Source organism: Spermophilus citellus (genome assembly GCF_964194105.1).
Source record: "Spermophilus citellus genome assembly, chromosome: 9".
Classification (NCBI taxonomy): domain Eukaryota; kingdom Metazoa; phylum Chordata; class Mammalia; order Rodentia; family Sciuridae; genus Spermophilus; species Spermophilus citellus.
In genome coordinates this window covers 92,845,657-92,866,813 of record NC_138191.1, presented here as the reverse complement: position 1 = coordinate 92,866,813, position 21,157 = coordinate 92,845,657, and the positions used below count along the sequence as shown (strand labels likewise).

Here is a 21,157-nt window from a genome sequence, read left to right as displayed (position 1 = left end):
CTGAAGTTTCTTGCTATTACAATAAGGCAGGAAAAAAGTATACAGACTGGAAAGTAAGAAATAGATTGCTGAATACCAAGTTAGCTATATAAATAAATGATAGTGTCTTTTAAAAATAAATTTCTTATATATAGAACTATCTATCATAACATCACACATTTAACAATAAATCTAACCAAATATGTCTGAGTCCTACATACAAAAACTCTTCAAAACATTACTGAGAAAAATTTAAAAACATCTAAATAAATAGATAAATATATCATATTCATGGATGAGAAAATCAATATGGTAGACTACAGGATACCACCTGTAAAAAACACATGAGGATCTTGGCAGGTAGTCAGGGAGATTTCAGGTTTAACCTTGGGGACTATCCCTGGCTCTCCCATGCAATAGATTGTCCAAGGCACATAACCTTTATCTTTGTTCAGCTAGGAAAATCTCTCACGGTCTCTCTAGAGATGGGCGCAACCCATTGGGAACTGGGCAGCCCACCTCCAACATTTTTTGGAGAAGAACATTCTATGGAAGGCCTTTGATGTCCCCCAATATAAATAAAGCAGACATAGGCTCCATTTTGCCTTTTAGTCTAGAAGCTTGATCTGGCTGGTTGGCTTGCCCATATCACCCCAACTTTTTGAAAATATTTTCTGTGTCTTGAGGTTTTTGTCGTCGTTCTATTTTTCTTAGCTTTTATTTCTCAGCCAACCCATTCCACAGAGGAGAATCCCATTCCCATTGCCTGAGCAGGACGCAGTTGTCCCCAAATTGATGTATAAATGCAATGCAATTCTAATAAAAATTCTAAGCATGCTTTGTAAACAGTTGTATAATTTAAAGCTGATTCTAAAACTCAAATGAAAATGCAAAGGTCCAAGAATAGTCGAATCCATCTTGCAAAACACTGGAGGACAAAAGCTATCAGATGTCAACATTTATTAAAAAAACATAGTAATGATGTGGTATGGGAGAGAATAATGAGTCCAGAAAATAGACCCCAGATATACCACCACCTTTAAAACAAAAAGATACTGAAGTGCGGTGTAGAAAAGATGACTCATCAATAAATGGTGCCAACTCTACTAGCTATCCATATAGAAAAAAATTATCTTAGCCTCTTATATGGTATGAAAAAGATAATAAAGAAGTTTCTTGGAAATTAAGCAGGCACAATAACCTTGTTATTGAGATCAACAAGGTTTTTTATCAAGAACAAAGAACACACAATATAAAGGGAAAATCTGACAGACCGTAATACATTAAAACTAGAAAGGTCTTGATATAGCATATCTATCACTCCTTATTTGGGACTCTCAATGTATGCAGTCTGAAAATTCACTTAATTTTACTTACTTAATATTCAAATAATGACTTCTGGTTTGTAAATGAGTAATATCTTGATTTATAAAATTAAACTATAAAACCCATTATGAGAGGTTCAAGTAATAGTAATTTCAATAATAATAACTACTGGAAACTTAACAAAGGATCAAATAAAACTTGAACTTAATATGTGAAGTGGCATTGTTTACACTCATTTTTATTAGAACTACACTTTTACTTCTAATGTTAAATTCAGGAACTCAGTTACTACAGGTGATTAAAATAGTAGTCAGGCATGAAGTGTCCATTCAGGAGAGAAACAAAACCAATTTAAGTAAAAGTAAAGGAAAAAAAAAGTCACCTGCTACAACAAAAACACACTGAATGCCTATTCCTTTATACATCTATTTACGTATATGTAAAAATGTAAAAACATTTTGCTCAATCAGAATCATAGCTACAATAGGATTAGCCTTTCTCTAGGTGGGGTAACAGCTATACATCATCTTATTTACTCAAAGAGCCTCCTTAGATCAGAAACGCAAGGACAGGAGGAAACTAAAGACTGCATTAGCTTTCTAGGGAGAGCAAGTTTTTTTGTTTTTGTTTTTGTTTTTGGGGTTGACTGGTTATTTTTGTTGTTGTTGTTGTTGTTTCTTTGGTACTGGGAATTGAACTCATGGGCACTTAACCTCTGAGTCACATCCCCAGCCCTGTATTATATTTTATTTAGAGACACGATCTCCCTGAGTTGCTTAGGGCCTTGGTAAGTTGCTGAGACTGACCTCATTCTCCTGCCTCAGCCTCTCAAGGCACTGGGATTAACAGCATATGCCACCATTCCTGGCTATAGAGCAAGGAGATCAAGACATTACTTATCCCTATGTTTAAAATTTTCAATTTACATAATTCATGTCTGTAATCAAATAATGTAACATGCAAAAAATTCTTTCCAATAAAAGATTAAGACTTTTTTATATAACCCTATAATTACGGCACTATAATCTTACATATTCTGTTAAAGACATAACAAAACCTCTATATAGGAGGGGGTTAAGTGAACATCTTTAGTTTGCATTCTTGCAAAGGTGACAATCTTCAAATTCTACAGATTAATGAAAATTACATAAGGGGATTATGGTTTGGATAAGGTCTGAATGACACCCAAGAGTCCATTACCATTAAATGCTTGGACCCCAGGTGGCATTACTGGGAGGTAGTGGAACATTTAGAAGGTGGGAACAAGTTGGAGATCCCTAAGTCACTGGGGGTGTGTCCTTGAATGAGATTGTGAGACCTCACCTGTCCTCTCTTTCTCTCTACTTCCATTATAGATATAACCACTTTGCTTCTATGCAAGCTTCTGACATGACATGTCACCATCATCTACCCACACCAGAATTCAGTCAATGCAGGCATGATGTTTTTGAACCTCCAAAATTACAAACTACATAAACCTCTTCTCACTTGAAATTAGCTGACTCTGGTATTTTGTTGTAGTAATGGGAAGCTGATAAATATTTAGGATTAATATATTTTAATTCTTAATCTCTGCCCATGCCAAACATTAAGACAACATACATTTATCTTTTACTATGTGAAAAACACTACTTTCAACTAATAATCACTTTACCTTTGCAGCAAACTGTAGTCCAATTTGATCAGCTTCAGCTTCCAGTGCTCTACTGTATGGTCTATCAAACATATACTAAGAAGAAATATGATAGAAAAATTCCATTAAGGTAATTTGTTTTTTGACAAAAGGAATAACAAAATGAAATTTTTAAAAATCAATTTCAGAGAGTATCTAGGATAAAATTTCTATACTTCCTACATCTTTAAAGAACACCATGGTATAAAACATAAAAGGAACCTTTATTTCTTCCATCAGATTAATACTTTAAAAACAAGGAAAAATAGAAAAAAACATGCCTACAAATTTCTGGACAGTCAATAGTATCATTATATCTGTTTTCCAATTATAATCTCCACTGAGTAGAGGGATCTCTAAGAAAGCTTATTAATGCAAGCTCTTAATATGACCAAAGAACATTTTGATATTGCAGTTTAAAATGAAATTAAAAAAAATATAAGTCCATAATAACCAGTGATAGTATTAGAAGATTTATTTCAGTAAGAAAATTAACAATATAGCAGAACTTTGTTTCTTTGATAAATTATCTTAATTTCCCTTTCCTTTCTAAGTATTAATTTGTTAGGAAAATGAAATTTTCTTGTGACTTCAATTTTTTAAGAATTAGATATTATAACTTTTATTTTCCCAATTACTTGTATTTATGAGAATGCTTTTCAGTTAAATTCTAATTTTCAGTAAATACTAAAACTTTGTAAAGGACGGATCAATAGGCATTTTTTCTTTGAGAAAAGAGCTATTAATTGGGGAAACGATTTTTCAAACATAGCAACATGTTTGTGATGACTAAAAATAATCAATCTGAAAACAGTATGTGATCATTAGACGTGAATTTTTTTCTTCTCAATCATATCTGTTTTAGGTTGGTAAACGACATCACAGTCTCTTCACTCTCATGAGCAGTCTTCATGTGTCGCATTGAGTCTACTCATAAAATACCAATTTAAATATTGGCTTTAAAAGGAGAACCAGTAGTATCATATGTAAAATGGAACTAATAACAGCAAGCATCAAATTCCTAGATTTACAAAGAGAATTAAACGAAGCAATAATAAAATCAATAGCTCATATTTACCGTGTCCTTACTTTATGACAAGGACTGTGCTAAATGCTTTAAATTAGTATTCTCAATCTGGTATGATTCTGTCCCCCAGGGGCATTTGTTAAGTACAGACTTTTTGATTGTCACAACTAGGAAAAGACCCTGATAACTACAAGGCACAGGAAAACTCCCCACAACAAACAAGTATAGTTCTGAGATTGAGAAATTCTGTCATTAAGTGTAGTATTCAATAGCCACAGCAAATGAATATAGGCAATTCCCACTCCCTAACAATTTTACTATTAGCATTCCTTTCTCCTTCCCAGTCACAGTGAGCAGGGCTTTATAGAGAGAAAAATATGTGTCACCAAAAGTTTTGAGGGGAAAAGAATTCAAACAAAAGTCATCCCTCTTCTATTTTCAATTTAATTATTGAATTAAAGAATTACCATGAAAAGGCAGGCTTCGTCAAGAATTTCAAGAAACAGCTACAAGATATTTTTATTATAACCAAATCTGATTCCACCACAGAAAAAGTAATCTATAGATGGATGGGTTGGGGAAGACCACATGAACTCCTCTGACATTCCAGCAGGTTAGTGACAGAACAAAGGTCCAAAATGTGAGATCCTATAATCTAAGCAATAACCATTCCTTCTTTTTTTCCCTTTGAGAACTTTTACTTCAATATAAATGAAGCCAAGTAATAGGAGAACTCTAAATAAAAGCCTTAGTTATTGAATCTCAAAAGCAATTTGTCTGAGAGAATTCTGAACATTAGATTTAAACAACACCCAGATGGCACTCTGATGGGTGCTCCACAACATTAAATAAACAAATGACAGATTGTGCCTAAATAACCAAACCTCCCAGGACAAGAAGAAATAAAGAAAAATGTAAAATAGTTAATCATGGTTAACAAAGTACTTATGAAGATTACAAGACCTACTTTCAGTAATGCAGCTTTTTAAACAAAATGAAAGACTTAATACATTTTTGAGATTATCATTACACAAAAGCACTAAGAACCAAAGTTAACAAATACCTAGTAAGACTGTCCTTTCAATATTTTTGAGGCAATGTAAGTTTAAATGGGAGTGAGCAGGAGAGGGTGATAAAGCAGCTTAGCAACCCTATATCATTAAAGTTTAGAGATTTCTTTGAAGAGTTTTCCCCCAAAACGAAAATATCTGGGGGACAAGGGAGTCAGTACACTACAGTAACAGAATGAAAGAAAGGGTTCATGGACTATGCTTTCTCTCTGTAAGACCAACAACTATGTGAAAAAAAGATATTAGCTAAAAATTACCTAACCCTTTTAAATCATCCATATGCATCACTTATTTGAGAGATGTAGCATTCCTTAAATTCTCATATAAGAATATTCCCTAAAACAAGTAAACATAAGACACTAAAATTCAATACCCATGTTAAATTAAATATTAAATAAAATAAATATTAAATATCAAATTTCCACCTTAAAAGTGGAAACATCTCTGGTATTTGTTGCTTCACAATAGTATTAAAATATCCGCAAGTAACCCTTATAAATTCAAGTTATTATCTCAGACTTACCTCCTGCAGTTTAGACTGTATCCACTGGCCCAAAATTGCCAAACTATCTCGTGGACAAATGGCCCAAATCATTGTGAGAAAAATCATACCAAGGAAATCCAGTAAATGAACCAAGCTAGCCTTTTCCGCCTGAGAACAATAAAAAAAAAAAAGTGAAAAATTACATTCAATAAATTGAGACAGTGTGTTTATATTCTCTAGTTATCATGTGTAATCACATTAAATAACTGCATGTGTTTAAGTGGTCCTCAACAAATAAAACCCTTACTTCTCTTTCTTCTGTGTGCATATCCTTCCCAGTCTCTTTTTCCTGTCCCTTACTTACATAGTCATGCACTTAATGCACTGCTTACTATCAAGTCAGACAATGACAGGTTCCTTAATCTACAGTTTCTTATATTAACAGCACAATACTGTGAAACAGGTTAAATTACTCCTATTTTATAGATAATGAAACTGAGATGGAGAAGGCCCTTAAAAATACTGCCCAAATTCACACCTTTATTAGTGAAAGGACCAGAAATCAGACAGACCAAGTAAGTTTTAGTTTCTAATACAATCATAAATCTTTTTAAACATAAAATAAATATGTTTATTATACTTACATTTTTGGATAAAGACTAAACACTACCTAACATATGAAGCAGTTAAAGTAAGGAATAATTCAGAAAAAGACTGGAAGTTTATTTTAAATAAAAGTCTTTTGGTCTTTATGATCTAATATAGGAAAGTATGATTGATTTATACAAGTTGTCAATTTTTGTAATTTTAGTATCCCTCACCAGAGAATTAGGTTGAGTTTTTGCATTTACCTATAAAAGTAACCAAATAAGGTTATACATAATATAGTTGTTTTGAATAGTAACATCTAATATAAGTTTAATACACTGGATTGTTTCTTGTTTGCTACTGATGTTGATTAGTAACTGTTAATGGAATGCTGAGAATGATAACATAGCAGTTATTAACTTGAACATATGAAACATGCCTGAAAACTAAAAGCAATGACTTGGACTATATTCTTCAAAAATATCATCTTTCATCACAAAACACACTTTGCTTCATTATAAGAACTGTGCCCTAGGAAAAACAAGTACAGGATTATTTTAACATGAAAGAGTGAAACTTAAAATAATAAAGTCATTATGGAACAGAAAGTCCTTGCTATTAATTATTAAAGAATATGATTACCACTACACAGTCTTAGAAAACTAGAAATTTAAAAAAAATTGTGTATTTGTAAAACAAAGAAAACATCATAAAAAGTTAGATTTAATTAAAATTAGACTCCCAAAAGAGAAAAATGTGTTCATATAATAAAGACCTCTGCAATAGAAGTATTAATAACTATTTTCTATGAAGGGTGCTATTTGCATTTTATGTCTCATCTAATTACTGTTCTTGCACTGACAAAGATAACAACAATATAATGAGAATGAGACATTGAACTAGATTCCAGAAAAACATAATGAATAGTAAAACCTTTTAAATGTTAAAGTGGCCAGATTGATTTATTTTTGTGATTATGACAACATTAATTGGAAGACAGAGTGCATATAATGACACTAACAATTGCTTAGACTTATTTTTGTACATATTTAAAAAAACAATTTTTAAATTTTCCTTTAACTTTGAGGAAATAAGGGAGAAAATTACTATTTGCACTTCAGAAAAAGCACAACTTTGACCTATCTTATTTTCTTATTACTCTAGGAATAGGCAGAATTTAAGAAGACTTTTAGAAGGAACATAAACATTATTGTTTCCATTTGAGGTTAACATTACTTGCACTTCTGATTTAGTATTTCATAATCCTTTCACTATTTGCTTTCAGGTTTTCAATTAAAGAAAATATACTTCTCTCTAATCATGTGGACAAAAGAGCCATTCATATTTTTTAATGAGTGGCAATTTAAAAAGAAATAAAACAAGTATATGTTATTTTCCTGGACTCATACCAAGTCAAATAGATGTGTAATCAAAAGACCATAAATCAACCTGAATTCTATAATGTATTTTAAAAAGTGCTGCCAACAAACAGGTAACTGTGGTAAAAGGAAGAAATGCTGGACTTGCAAGCAGAAGACCTATTTTAAATTCCCAAGTCAGTCACTTTGTCATGTTGTGTTATTTAGAGTCTTTTTAAATATCAGTCCTCATATATAAAATAGGGATAATAAATATATACTTCATGGGGTATTAAAGTTATGAGTGAAAAGATACATATTAAAAACCTTGGTAAACTGTAAGATGACAAGGTATCATTATTACTTTGCATTAATTATATATGGACTATCATTCTAGATATTTTCAGAGATGCTCTAAGCTATCCTCTGAGAATGAACAAAAAGAAAACTAGTTTTCACACTTCAACAGTAATATCATTTTATATAATTAATTTTCTGACTAGATTATATGTATGTTAATAACTATGGAAAGTTTAAAATCTAATTTGAAATAATTAGAGGTTGAGAACAATTACTTTTTTAGCAAAAGAGAAAGGTAATAAAAATAGTATTTAAAAGAAACACTAATGATTCAGTATCAAGTATAAAAATCATAAAAAATCTCAAAATTAGCCAATCACATTTTTTTTTAGGTAACAGAATAAGGAAATTACTAAATACTAAAATTCCATCATTAAAAACAGAAAAATGAAAAGACTCAGTTCTTGAAGAGATGTAACCTTCTACCTTTGCAGCAATATTCTGACAACTGAATATTCACTTCAGGTACTTACAGCATGCCCAAGTACTGCATGTGCTATTTCATGACCCAGAAGGAAGGAAAGTTGATGCGTATCAGTTACACTATTTAAGAGGCCCGTGAAAATAAAAACTTGTCCATTCTGCACCATAAAGAAAATAATACAAGCAATTAGAACAACATAAAATATAAGGACATTAAATTTAGCAATAAAAATGTGTTTGAAAACATTTACTTACTGGAAGCACAAAGGCATTTATATCTGGAGAATCAACCACATGAATAACCCAATTGAGCTCAGAGATCCCTGGGATATCCTTATTACATTCAATTAGATGATGTACCACTTCTTTAACAGTCAGATATCGAGGGTCTTTCTCAGTTAGCATATCATTCTTAAATTCTTCCATCCACTAAAAAATTAAAATGAAAGTATTCTTTATTATAAAAGAATTTTACAAAACATTTATATTGCTTCATAAAGAGTTACATGACTACTTAGTGTTGAATATTTTAAGTATTAATTACGTAAAAGTTTGTATATATTAAACATTCAAATCTCTCAAATTTGAATTATTCATTGAAAGGCAAAGTGGTTTCTCACAATGGAACAAATTCTAATATGAATATTTTTCACATAAATGTGTTGAAATCAAAATTTCATTCTATGGGGCTGGGGATGTGGCTCAAGCGGTAGCACGCTCGCCTGGCATGCGTGCGGCCCGGGTTTGATCCTCAGCACCACATACAAAGATGTTGTGTCCGCCGATAACTAAAAAAAAATAAATATTAAAAATTCTCTCTCTCTCCCACTCTCTCTTAAAAAAAAAAAAACAAAATTTCATTCTATTAACCTATATGCTAGTAAAGTGCTTAAATTTTATTTCTATTTTTCTAAGTATTTTAGAAAGCAAAACACTGCCCAGAAAACAAAGATTTCACATAAAAAAGCAAGACATAAGAGTTAATTTTATAACTCACTAGAAAAACACCCCACATACCAATACTAATATGAAGAATAAAATTTTAAAAAGATGTTTTATTCATTTTAAAGTGATTTATTCACACAAATTGAAAGGGAATTACTAAAATATCAGAACTAATGGTTACATAATTTTCTCCATATGATGCTGATCAAAACTAGCCACCTCATGTTTCAAGAACTTTTTCTGAAGCTATATTCATGTGTGATCCTTTCAAGTATACTGAGATAACTAAGGATGTTCTAAATATATTACTTTTAACTTCCAAGTTGTCGTTCACATATGAATCAACAAGTGAGCAACCTTCTTTTTCAGCTTCACTAAAAACATATGAATCAACAAGTGAGCAACCTTCTTTTTCAGCTTCACTAAAAACATATATTTTGTAGAATCCATATTCTAAAGACTATTAAAATAGTCTTTATATCAATTAACATTTTTAAAGCATAATACATCAATGTAAACTGACTGAAACAAAAAAAAACTACTATGAACCTATCTGAAGGAGTTCCAATTATATGTAATTATAATACTTTATCTCTAAAAGAACATTTGCTTTAATTTTTATCACAGAGGTATTATATTTGTAGATTAAACAATAAAAAAGACAAGTGTATCTATGGCTATATGTATATGTATATACACATGTAGAAGCACATATATATATAATTTTTAAAAATTTCTTAGCAATATGAATGGTACAAGATGCACTAATAGAAAGCCCATCTCAATCTTTCCAGAATACTTTCCTCAAAATTGTCGCCTACTAGGCTAAATTCTAAAAAATATCTCACGTCTCTGTATATACTCTCATAAGAGATTAGTCTTAAGAACAATTTTTACAGAGACAAGTCATTATTATTTTTTATTTTAATGGTAACTTTTCTTTGATAAATTCAGCAGCTTATTTGCAATTAAAAAAAAAAAAGACCTTTGGGCTGGGGATGTGGCTCAAGCAGTAGCACGCTCGCCTGGCATGCATGTGGCCCGGGTTCGATCCTCAGCACCACATACAAAGATGTTGTGTCCGCCGAAAACTAATAAATAAATATTAAAATTCTCTCTCTCTCTCTCTCTTAAAAAAAAAAAAAAAGACCTAACCATATCAAAGTTTGGTCAAGTGAGGTTAAAAGACATCAATTCAGCCAACATGACCTAAGCACATATCATGGTATGCCCTAGGCATTAGAGACAGAATATTGATATCCCCAAGTAGCTCACTAGGGTACAAAATGTTTAACTATCTGAGTTATTATACTTTTCAAGGAGTTAAGAATTAGAATTCTCACCCACCCACCCACCCACCCCCTTTTTTTTTGCATCAGGAAATACAATTGCCAAAGCTAATGTTTAGAAAAAAAAATATTTATTTTACTTGACTTTCAATTAAAAAATCTCACTACATATGTGTTCACTCAATAAATTCACACTAAACACACTTCATGTACATGCTAATCTTTAAGATAAAACACCAAACAAAACAGACAAGGTCCTTGGCCCCATGGACCTTAGTTCAATAAGGGAGACAAACTAACAAGTAAATAATTATATAAATAATGAAGTTACCCTCCTGTATGTTCTTTGAGACAAAAATACAATAAGATAAAAGAAGACAAAAGTAAGAGACCTAACCCCACTATCACCGAGCACCAGCCACAACTACAAATGAGCAGGTTCATAGCTCAATGTGAATGAAGGATAACTCCTAGAGCCTGATCTAGTCACCCTGCCTATCCCAGTCTGAATAATCAAGACAGGCTTTCCTGAGAAAGTAAAGGTAACACATGCTGAGAAGGAGTTATTGGGTGAATGGGGAAAAAAAGCAATGTAGACAGTGGGAATACTACATGTGAAAGTTCTCAGGACTTTTGCAAAAAAAAAATGTTAATTTCATTCCAACAACTAAAAGATATTTATTTCATTCCAACAACTAAAAAGCAGTGCATCTTTCATATATATGAAACTTTCCTGCTTTGAGTATTATCGTAAACAATCTAATGAAAAACAGTTCTTACTACTTACTGCTTCATATTCCAGTTCTGACAGAAGTTTGAAATGCTCTTTCCCCAATAATAATAGCTTGCTTCTTCCTGTGATTGGGCTCACTTCCAAGTGAGTAAAATAAAACACTACAAATAGCAGTCCAAAGCCAGTGAAACCAAGGAATAACTTCCATTTATTCCTCCTGACACTCTCTTTAAATAGTTCCTTCTTGTTAGGAGGAAGTGCCTGCCACCATTTCCTTATGCCCCTAGAGCAAAGAGAAAAGTTCAAAGTTCTGATAACTGTACTAGCATATATCATCAAAATGCAAATGCATGTGCTAGAATTTTATGTCATTAAACACTTGAATCTCTGATCATTTTCTCAGTATAGTTGAATTTTTAATGTATAAAATTGTTAGCTAAAAGATCAAAGAGTAATCAACTATATAGAGATATAGCTAAAAATTCTAATACTCATTTGAATTTTTTCTTCAGCTATTTTAAGGACAAACAGTAAATGAGGAGTTATTTGATTATTTTACTACAACTACCTAATTAACATTTATTGACTATCTGCCACACAAAAAGCACTCTTTTTAATCATTACACAGATGTCATCTCATTTAATCTTCCTAACAACCATGTTACAGAAAATTGAGACACAAAGAAATTAAGCAATTTGTGCAAGTTCACAGAGTAATAAAAGGAAAGCCAGGCAATGAAGGCAATGACATTCCAGAGTTTGACCATTTAACCACTTAATAGGGATAAATTGCCCAAATAAACATACAAGGAACTACGGTACAACAAATCTATACCTTTAACCACTATTCTTCCCACTGCTTCTCAGAGTTCTGGCCAGTGCTTCAGCAAGGTATAAGGAAAACTACCTCAGCATTGATTTTGGAAATAAATATTGTTCAGAAGCAGAAACTCCTTTATCCCCCTCTAGAACAGGAGAAAGGAGAGGTAAAAAGAAGATCAGAAGCACTATAAATAAGCAAATGGGAGATTTTCTAGATAACATCTGAGAAGGTCCAATTTCTACCAGGCAATAAACATTTGACAACAAGTAATGTTTTCAATAATGGATAAAAAGCTTTCTTTATAAGTTCACCAATAAAATCAAAATAAAAATTTAATATGTATACATCATTCTCAACAAAAATTTACTTTAAAATCTTAAAGTTATCATAATTTTGTTAAGTTACTAATATGGCTTTACAAGTTACCCCCAAAGGTCCAAGTGTTAAAAAGTTTGTTACAGCCTATGGCTCCACTGGGACTGTGAGATGGTGGAACTTTTGAGAGGTAGGGGCCTAGTGAGAAGAAGTTAGGCATGAAGTGCATGCCCTTGAAGGGAATATTGGGACCCTAGCCCCTTCCTAGTTCCCTCTTTTTGCCTCCAGGCTTCTGCCATGATGCATTGTACCTCCACAAGACGAAAGCAACAAGGCCAAAAGACAATTGCCTGAAACCTATGAAATCATGAGCAAAATAAGCCTTTGATTATTTCACGTATTTTGTCATAATGGAAAGCTGCCTAACACAATAACATATATGAAATGTCTTAGACAAAGGGTCTAACCGAAGAGACATAAATCAAACTACAAATAAGTAAATCAAACACAAATCAAAGTACACTTATTTTCTATTTAAAATTTACATGACATTATTACTTAATTAAAATGTATATGGAACATATTTTAAAAGACAATTTTAAGTAACTGATAGTTGTAACAAAAACAAAATCATTAAAAATAAAAAATTTAAAAGAATGAGAACACATGAGAAATTAGAAAGCTATTATCCCAAGAAACTGGGAAGAGTTTGTTACTTAATCTATGATCCAATATGACTATTTATTTTCTGAGTGCAAACACCAAATCATAAAGAACACAATAATCTACAGAGAACTTTTTTATTTTTATTAAAAGCAAATTGGGTTGTTGTTAAGGAAGAAAGAAGACTAGAAGGGACATTGTAGTTACCAAATTTAAGAAAGCTTTATGAGGAGATGAGCTTTCTTCAATTTCAATGAAATAAGAAAAAACAGGGTTTAAAAAAATATACACTATTTAAGCACTTTTTGTAATCCCAGGTACATGGGAGGTCAAGCAGAAATATTGCAAAATCAAAGCCAACCTGAGAAACTTAGCAAGATACTGTCTCAAGCTAAAAATAAAAAGAGGTTGGGATATAAATCAGTGGTTGAGCACTCCGGGTTCAATTCCCAGAACTGCAAAAAGAATTTATTTATATGAAGCAAAAATGGTAATTTTTATAAAGGACTACTAAGATAAATATTTTAGAATCAGAACAATTACACATATTAATGGTTCAAAAGTTAACTTGACTAGGTATGAGCCCTTTCTTATGTAAGAACAGAACCATCCTAAATGCCCTTTAGTAGATGAATGTATTAAAAAATGTGGCATATATACAGTGGAATATTAACTCAGCAATAAAAGAGAATAAAATCATGGCATTTGGAGGTAAATGGATGCAGTTGGAGAAGATTATGCTAAGTGAAGTTATCCAAACCCAAAAAAACAAAGGGCGAATGTTTTCTCTGATATAAGATGACTGACTCATAGTTGGGTAGGGAGAGGGATCATGGGAGGAATTGACAAACTCTAGATAGGGCAGAGGGGTGAAAGGGGAAGAAAGGGGGCAGGGAGTTAGTAATGATGGAGGAATATGATGGACATCAATATCCAAAGTACATGTATGAAGACATGATTTGGTGTGAACATACTTTATATACAAACAGAGATATGAAAAATTGTTCTACATGTATAATAAGAATTATAATGCATTCTACTGTCATGTATTTAAAAAAATAAAACTTTTTTTTAAAAAAAAAAAAAAGAAAAGCTCTTCAGTTTCATGATTCACTGGCTCAAATTCTACAAAATAAAAAAGCAATGTTAAGTACTATAGCATGAGCTATGGTCAATACTTCTGATTCTTCTTATAGTCTTTTTAAAAGGTACACTTTTTCCTATTTAAAATTTACATGACAAAATGGGCTGGGACTATAGCTCAGTAGTAGAACCTGCCTCGCACATGTGAGGCACTAGGTTCAATCCTCAGCATAGAAATAAATAAAGATATTGTGTCCACTCATACATTGCTGGTGGGACTGCAAATTGGTGCAGCCAATATAGAAAACAGTATGGAGAATCCTTGGGAAACTGGGAATGGAACCACCATTTGACCCAGCTATCCCACTCCTCAGTCCATACTCAATGAACTTAAAAACAGCATACTACAGGGACACAGCCACATCAATGTTTATAGCAGCTCAATTAACAATAGCTAAACTGTGAGACCAACCTAGATGCCCTTCAGTAGATGAGCGGATAAAGAAAACGTGGTATATATACACAATGGAATATTATTCAGCATTAAAAGAGAATAAAATCATGGCATTTGCAGGTAAATGGATGAAGCTAGAGAATATAATGCTAAGTGAAATTAGCCAATCCCAAAAAAACAAATGCTGAATGATTTCTCTGATTTAAGGATACTGATCCATAATATGTGTGGGGGGTGGGTGGAGATTAAATAAACTCTAGATAGGGCAAAGGGGAAAGAGGGAGGGAGGGGATATAGGGATAGGAAAGATGATGGAATGCGATGGTCATCATTACCCTAAGTACATGTAAAAAGACACAAAGAATGTGACTCTACTTTGTGTATAACCAGAGATATGAAAAATTGTGCTTTATGTGTGTAATATGAATTATAATGCATTCTGTTGTCATATATAACATATCAAAATTTAAAAAAAAATATTGTGTCCATCTACAACTAAAAATATTTTTTAAACAAAAGGGGCCTCATGAATACAAAACTTTCAAGATTGTATTTCTATACCATAAATTAATATGCAGCAAATTATTTTGAGAGCATTAAATCACACATAACAAAACTGGGTAGGACCTACTGTATAAAAACTCAATTTTGAGCTAAATATGGTATGGGGAAGACTAAACAAGGTTTCTTTAAAAGTACCATTTTTCAATATTAAACTTCATAGAAGTTGATACAAATGTGAACACCAAAATGTACAAAAGTTACTTTGTTAATTATTTTACCTGCCCACAATAATTGCAAGTAGCTTCTGCACTGGTTTCAGAATGATCAAGAAGAGAGGAACTGGAGCAGTTTGAACCCGTGAAGAAGTGTGGAAGCTCCTGCCAACTCTGACAGAGGAACAGCTCAGTGGACACAAGGCTCCAAGAGCAGGATCAACTGCAACTTTTTTTGTAAGCACCCATCTTGGAAAAGAGTCATTCCATGCAGTACCTTTGTGAGTAACCATCCAAATTTCCTTACTTTTGGCACTTGAGATGTATCCTATTCTTTTGTTACTGAAAGTCCTACAGAAATGAAAGTTTCCAGGGAGAAAAGTTGACAGGTCACACTGACTGAATGATTTAAGACCCTGACACTTCTTAATTATTTGGAGATTTTGTACTTGACAACAGCCCACTAAAGTTACTGCTGGTGAATTCCATTTTCTCCAGTTGGTCAGTGAATTAAATTGGGAGAGAAAACAGTTTCTAGTAGCAGACTGCAGTCCATAGATGAAGCTCATCTTTCTTTTGCTTAATTATCTGGAATACAAAAAAATAAAAGATAAGTATTTATGGAAAATAATTTATTCACCAAACCAAGAACATAATACTTATGAAACAGGTGTGATGGTAGTTCTTTTGCCATATCTCAGCCTAAATTATCTTGGGCTTCTATTCATCACCCCCATGGTAATGCCTTTCACCAATACAAACTAGAAGAACACGTATAACACTATTACTGTACAATATGTACTTTTAAAACTTGCATTTTTTCACTTTATTAAAATATATTTTTTTAAAATACAAATGTCTTTCTTTTAAATAAAATCCTAGGACTTTTGACTGGGATTAAAATAAAGTGGGACCAAATTTACCCTCTCACCTAAAAAAAAAAAAAGATTATATAATAACTGTGCATTTCAACACATTGAGCATTAGACAATGAAAGGAGAAAGATGGGAAACAAACAAGATGAGTCCTTTATTCACCCAGCTTACTATACTACCTGGTGAGTTTCCAGGTGACCATGCAGACAGGGAAATCTAGGTGAAGTTCAATGGTTGCCATAAACTGAAGAGATGAAGCTGGGAGTGCCAGTAGGCCCAATTTACAATGCAGACAATAAGAAAAGACAGAGCTGCAGAAAGAGTGAGTTCTGGAGATCTACAGAGAAGCCCCCTCTCACATTCAGCTGAGTCCTGTAGGCACATATATGTAAAACAAAACAAAAACCACTAAAGTTTGCAAAGAACTACCTGAAAAGAATAAAGGGCACAATATATATATATACAAGGCTAAACAGCACCAGGCACAGTGTCTGTTTCCACTGAAGCAGAAAAACTTACAATTCATGGTAACTGGGTAGAGTGCTCAGAAGAGTTTGGCAGTCATACAGAAAAATTAGTCCAACACTGAAAGCTATTCTGATCCTAACACACACAAGACACACCTAAAAGATCAGACTGTTTCTATAAAACAGCTACATGCCAATAGAGAACAAAAACCTCAAGAACAGATGTAAGAATCAAAAAAAAAAAAAGTCTAGTACTTAACATGGTATAATTTATAATTAAAAATTACTAGGTTCTCAAGAAGCAGGAAATGTGATCTATAATTAGGAGAAATATCAATCAATCGAAATGAAGTCACTCCTAAATAATACAAATGACAGCATTAGTAGAGAACGATATTCATGGAGTTATAACTATATTTTACATGTTTAAGAAGTTAAAGGAAAATTTAAGCATGTTCTGTAGAGACATGGAATATATTTTTAAAGGGCCTACATTTAAATTCTGAAGAAGAAAACTATAATGTCTAAGATGAAAGACATAAAGGATTAAACACCTTATTAGACATTGTGGAAACGAAGACTTGTGAACCTGAAGACATATAAGAGACAAAACAGACTTAAAAAACTGCATAGGGCATCAATGAAGTATGGAATAACTTCACACAGCCTAACATGCTTACAGCTAGAATCCTCCCAATCAGGGGAAGGGAGTTAGATGAAAAGTTCTTGAAGAAATAATGGCCAAAAATTTCCTAAACTTGATAAAAACCATAAACCCACAATTCTACAAAGTTTAATGAACCAAAGGAAACAACTCCAAGGCACATCATAATTTATTAAAACCAATGAAAGAGAAAATGTCAAACTTGACATCTTAGATGAAATGAATAAATTCCTTGAAAAACACAAACAATCAAAGCTCACTCAAGAAGAAACAGATAACCTGAAGTGCTCTACCTTTTTAATTGAATGTCCAGTTAAAAATCTTCCCACAAAGAGAGTTCAGGCCCAAATGGCTTCACTGAGGAATTCTATAAAGAATTAATATTAATTCTATATAAATGCTTTCAGTAAATTTAAAGGAAAGAATAATTTACAACACATTCCTAAGACCACCATTAGCCTGATACCAAAGCCAGACAACTACACTAAAGACAGACCATAAAGTAATATCCCTCATGAACCTAGATATAAAAGTTCTTTTGTGGGAGAAAGGCTGGTAGGGGGAGGGTGTGCTGGGGATTGAACCCAAGGCTTTGTGCATGGGAGGCAAGCACTCTACCAACCCACCTATATCCCCAGCCCATAGATACAAAAGTTCTTAAAAAATTTTTAGAAAATCTAACTCATTGTATGAAAAGGTGGCCTCGTGCTAGGCTTGGTGGCGCACACCCGTAATCCCAGTACCTCAGGAGGCTGAAACAGGAAGATCACAAATTCAAAGCCAGCCTCAGCAAAGGCAAGGTGCTAAGCAACTCAGTGAGACCCTGTCTCTAAATAAAATACAAAAATTGGGCTTGGGATGTGACTCAATGGGCAAGTGCCTCTGAGTTCAATCCTGGGTACGAAAAAAAAAAAAAAAAAGTGGCCTCATGATTAAGAAAGATTTATCCCAGAATGGTTACACATTCATAAATCAATCAAAATAATTCACCCTATTGAAAAATAATACAAGGGGGAGAAATGAATTACAGTAGAGGGGGTAGAGAGAGAAGAAGGGAGGGGAGGGGAGGGGAGGGGGGATAGTAGAGGATAGGAAAGGCAGCAGAATACAACAGACACTAGTATGGCAATATGTAAATCAATGGAAGTGTAACTGATGAGATTCTGCAATCTGTATACGGGGTAAAAATGGGAGTTCGTAACCCACTTGAATCAAAATGTGAAATATGATATGCCACGAACTATGTAATGTTTTGAACAACCAACAATAAAAAAAAATAATTCACCCTATTAATGGACTGAGAAAGAAACACCACATAACCATCTCAATAGACACAGAAAAAAATACTTCATAAAATTCAACATCCATCACAGATTTCAAAATAAAAAACTCATAGTAAACTAGGAATAGAAGGAAACTTCTTCAATCTCATAAAAGAGGAAACAGTCAATACAGAAAGCAAACATAGTACATTTATTGATTAAAAAAAAAAACTACATTTTCCCCCTAAGATCATGAACAAGGCACATATGTCAGCTCTCAACACTTCTACTCAACACTGCATTAGAGGTCCTAGTCAGAAAGAGACAGAAGGGGGAAAGAAAGAAGGGAGGGAGGAGGAAGGGAAGGTAGATATCCAGACCAAAAATAAGGAAGAAAAACAGTCTTTACTTCTGGATAACATGATTATCTACATCGAAAATCCAAACAAAAAATGATACAAGTTCAGTAAGGTACCAGAATACAAAAATAATATATAAAAATATTGTATTTTTATATACTAGCAAGTGATAGAAACCATATGTACCCCTTCGGGAAAGTATACGTAATACTCTACGATTCCAGATCTATAATATACACTGCAAAAAAAATGAAAAGCAATCTATAGTATCTGAGCAATGATTGCCTGGGGATGGGTAGGTAAAAAGAGGCAGGGGAAGGCATTGCAAACAGTAATGAATTTGTTCATCATCTTGATTACAGTGTTGATTTTACAGATAACCACAAGTCAGAACTTACACTGTACAGTTTACATATGTACAAATCACTACATATTAATTATCTATCTTTTAGTATTTAAAAGATACTAAAAAGACAATAACCAAATACAATGTGCACAAATTGCATCCAGTTTGGAAGAAAATCATCAGCTTTAAAAGACCTAGTGGAGGAATTTGAATTTGGATTTGTTTTTAAGTTATTTTAGATAATTATTACTTATTTTCTTAGGTAATGATATTGTGGTGATGTAGGTGAATATCTCATTCCAGAGATACTTGAAGTACAAATCTTACTTTTGTAAAAATTGTACTGCAAATGCACATACATACAGGACATACAGCCAATAGTGTAAATATTAACAATTACTGTGTCTGTGATGGTTATATGAGTTCTTTTTTCTTAATATTTATTTTTTTTAGTTATAGTTGGACACAATACCTTTATTTTATTTGTTTATTTTTATGTGGTGCTGAGGATCGAACCCAGGGCCTTGCACATGCTAGGCAAGCACTCTACTACTGAGCCACAACCCAGCCCTATATGAGTTCTTTAAATGTTTTTTCCCCCAATTTTTCTGAATGTTTTAAAATCTTTATAATAAAAATTGGGGAGATATAAAACTAACTCAACCTTGGATAATACAACATTATCTAAAAGATGCTTTAGAACTGCTAGTTTTAATAAGTAAGATTATCTATATACTAAACCATTTGAAAAGTATTCAAATTTATTTTGTATGTAGTTTATATACTCTGAGCTTATACTATTAATGTGTAAAGTGAATAAAGCTCATGCTAAGAAAAATAACTCCAAGTTAACCCCTTCTGAGTTACTACCAATTTTTAATTAGTAGAGTCCAGGCTGATCTATAATAGTTTGACATTTTAACAAGATGTTTTATAGGATTTTTATTTTTTGAACCAATATGACAAGTGGTAAAATAATTTAACCCTGAAAATCATTTTCAAAAATAGTAGTCATGCATTGCTTAATGACTAGGATACATTCTGAGAAATGCATTGTTAGGCGATTTCATCACTGTACAAACATCATAGAGTGTACTTATACAAACCTAGATGGTATAGGTCAAACACTCAACATGGCCTCTCAAGGCAATCGAGGGACATGATAAACAAAATGTGTGAGGCTGCTGCCAGAGTAATATAGCATTCTGTTTCACAGCAAATCTTCTTAAAATATAAGTAGGGGAGTACTGTAAAATAAAAAGTATAGTAAATACAGAAGCCTGTAACACAGTCGTTTATTGTCAAGTATTATGTAATGTACATACTATAGGTGTTATACTATTATATGACCCACAATGCAGGTTTGTTTACACCTGTATCACAACAAGCAGGTGAGTAACATATTGTGCCAGGAACATATTATAAGATATACAATGTCATGAGGCCATGGGAGATTTTCAGTTCTGTTATAATTTAATGGGACCATCCTCATGTATTTAGTTTGTCTAGCTGGCATAGGAGTTATAGAAACAGCATAAAAAAAAAACAGTCGTTGCACTAACAGAGGTTATAATCTAGTCGAGAAAACTATAATTCTTTATGCCACCTGGGTAGATGTAAAGAGACAAAAATTCTGAAGAATTGTTTCAAATGGGAAAGTGTATTTAAGTTCTTCTACTAGAAACCAAACTGCAAAAACAGCACAAATCCATTTTCCTTCCTTTACTTCAAATCTGAGGGTTTAATACGGTAGATAAGCTTTAAACACTTGCCCAATCACAACCTCAACTTAGGGGATGTACCTAAAGAGTCATGTTTGTCCCTAATGACCCTGCCACTGGTCACCAAGCTAAGACTGGATATCTGATATAGAAAA

At 32.8% G+C, this 21,157-nt stretch overlaps 1 protein-coding gene across 5 annotated transcripts in view; it reads right to left on the bottom strand.

The window, feature by feature from the left end:
* The window catches only part of OMA1 (OMA1 zinc metallopeptidase), a 64,034-nt gene that overhangs the window by 39,538 nt on the left and 3,339 nt on the right, over positions 1–21,157 (bottom strand). For 3 of the 5 annotated variants that reach the window (XM_081306585.1, XM_081306586.1, XM_081306588.1), the window contains 6 exons: positions 15,375–15,896; positions 11,309–11,537; positions 8,543–8,716; positions 8,338–8,445; positions 5,598–5,726; positions 2,960–3,034 (listed from right to left, as the gene is read on the bottom strand). In XM_081306585.1, coding sequence (XP_081162711.1) covers positions 2,960–3,034; positions 5,598–5,726; positions 8,338–8,445; positions 8,543–8,716; positions 11,309–11,537; positions 15,375–15,877 — 1,218 coding nt within the window. In that variant the 5' untranslated portion in view covers positions 15,878–15,896. Of the gene's footprint in view, positions 1–2,959; positions 3,035–5,597; positions 5,727–8,337; positions 8,446–8,542; positions 8,717–11,308; positions 11,538–12,089; positions 12,194–15,374; positions 15,897–16,362; positions 16,532–21,157 lie in introns of those variants that run through there. The other 2 variants (XM_081306587.1, XM_081306589.1) reach the window with 2 other exon arrangements.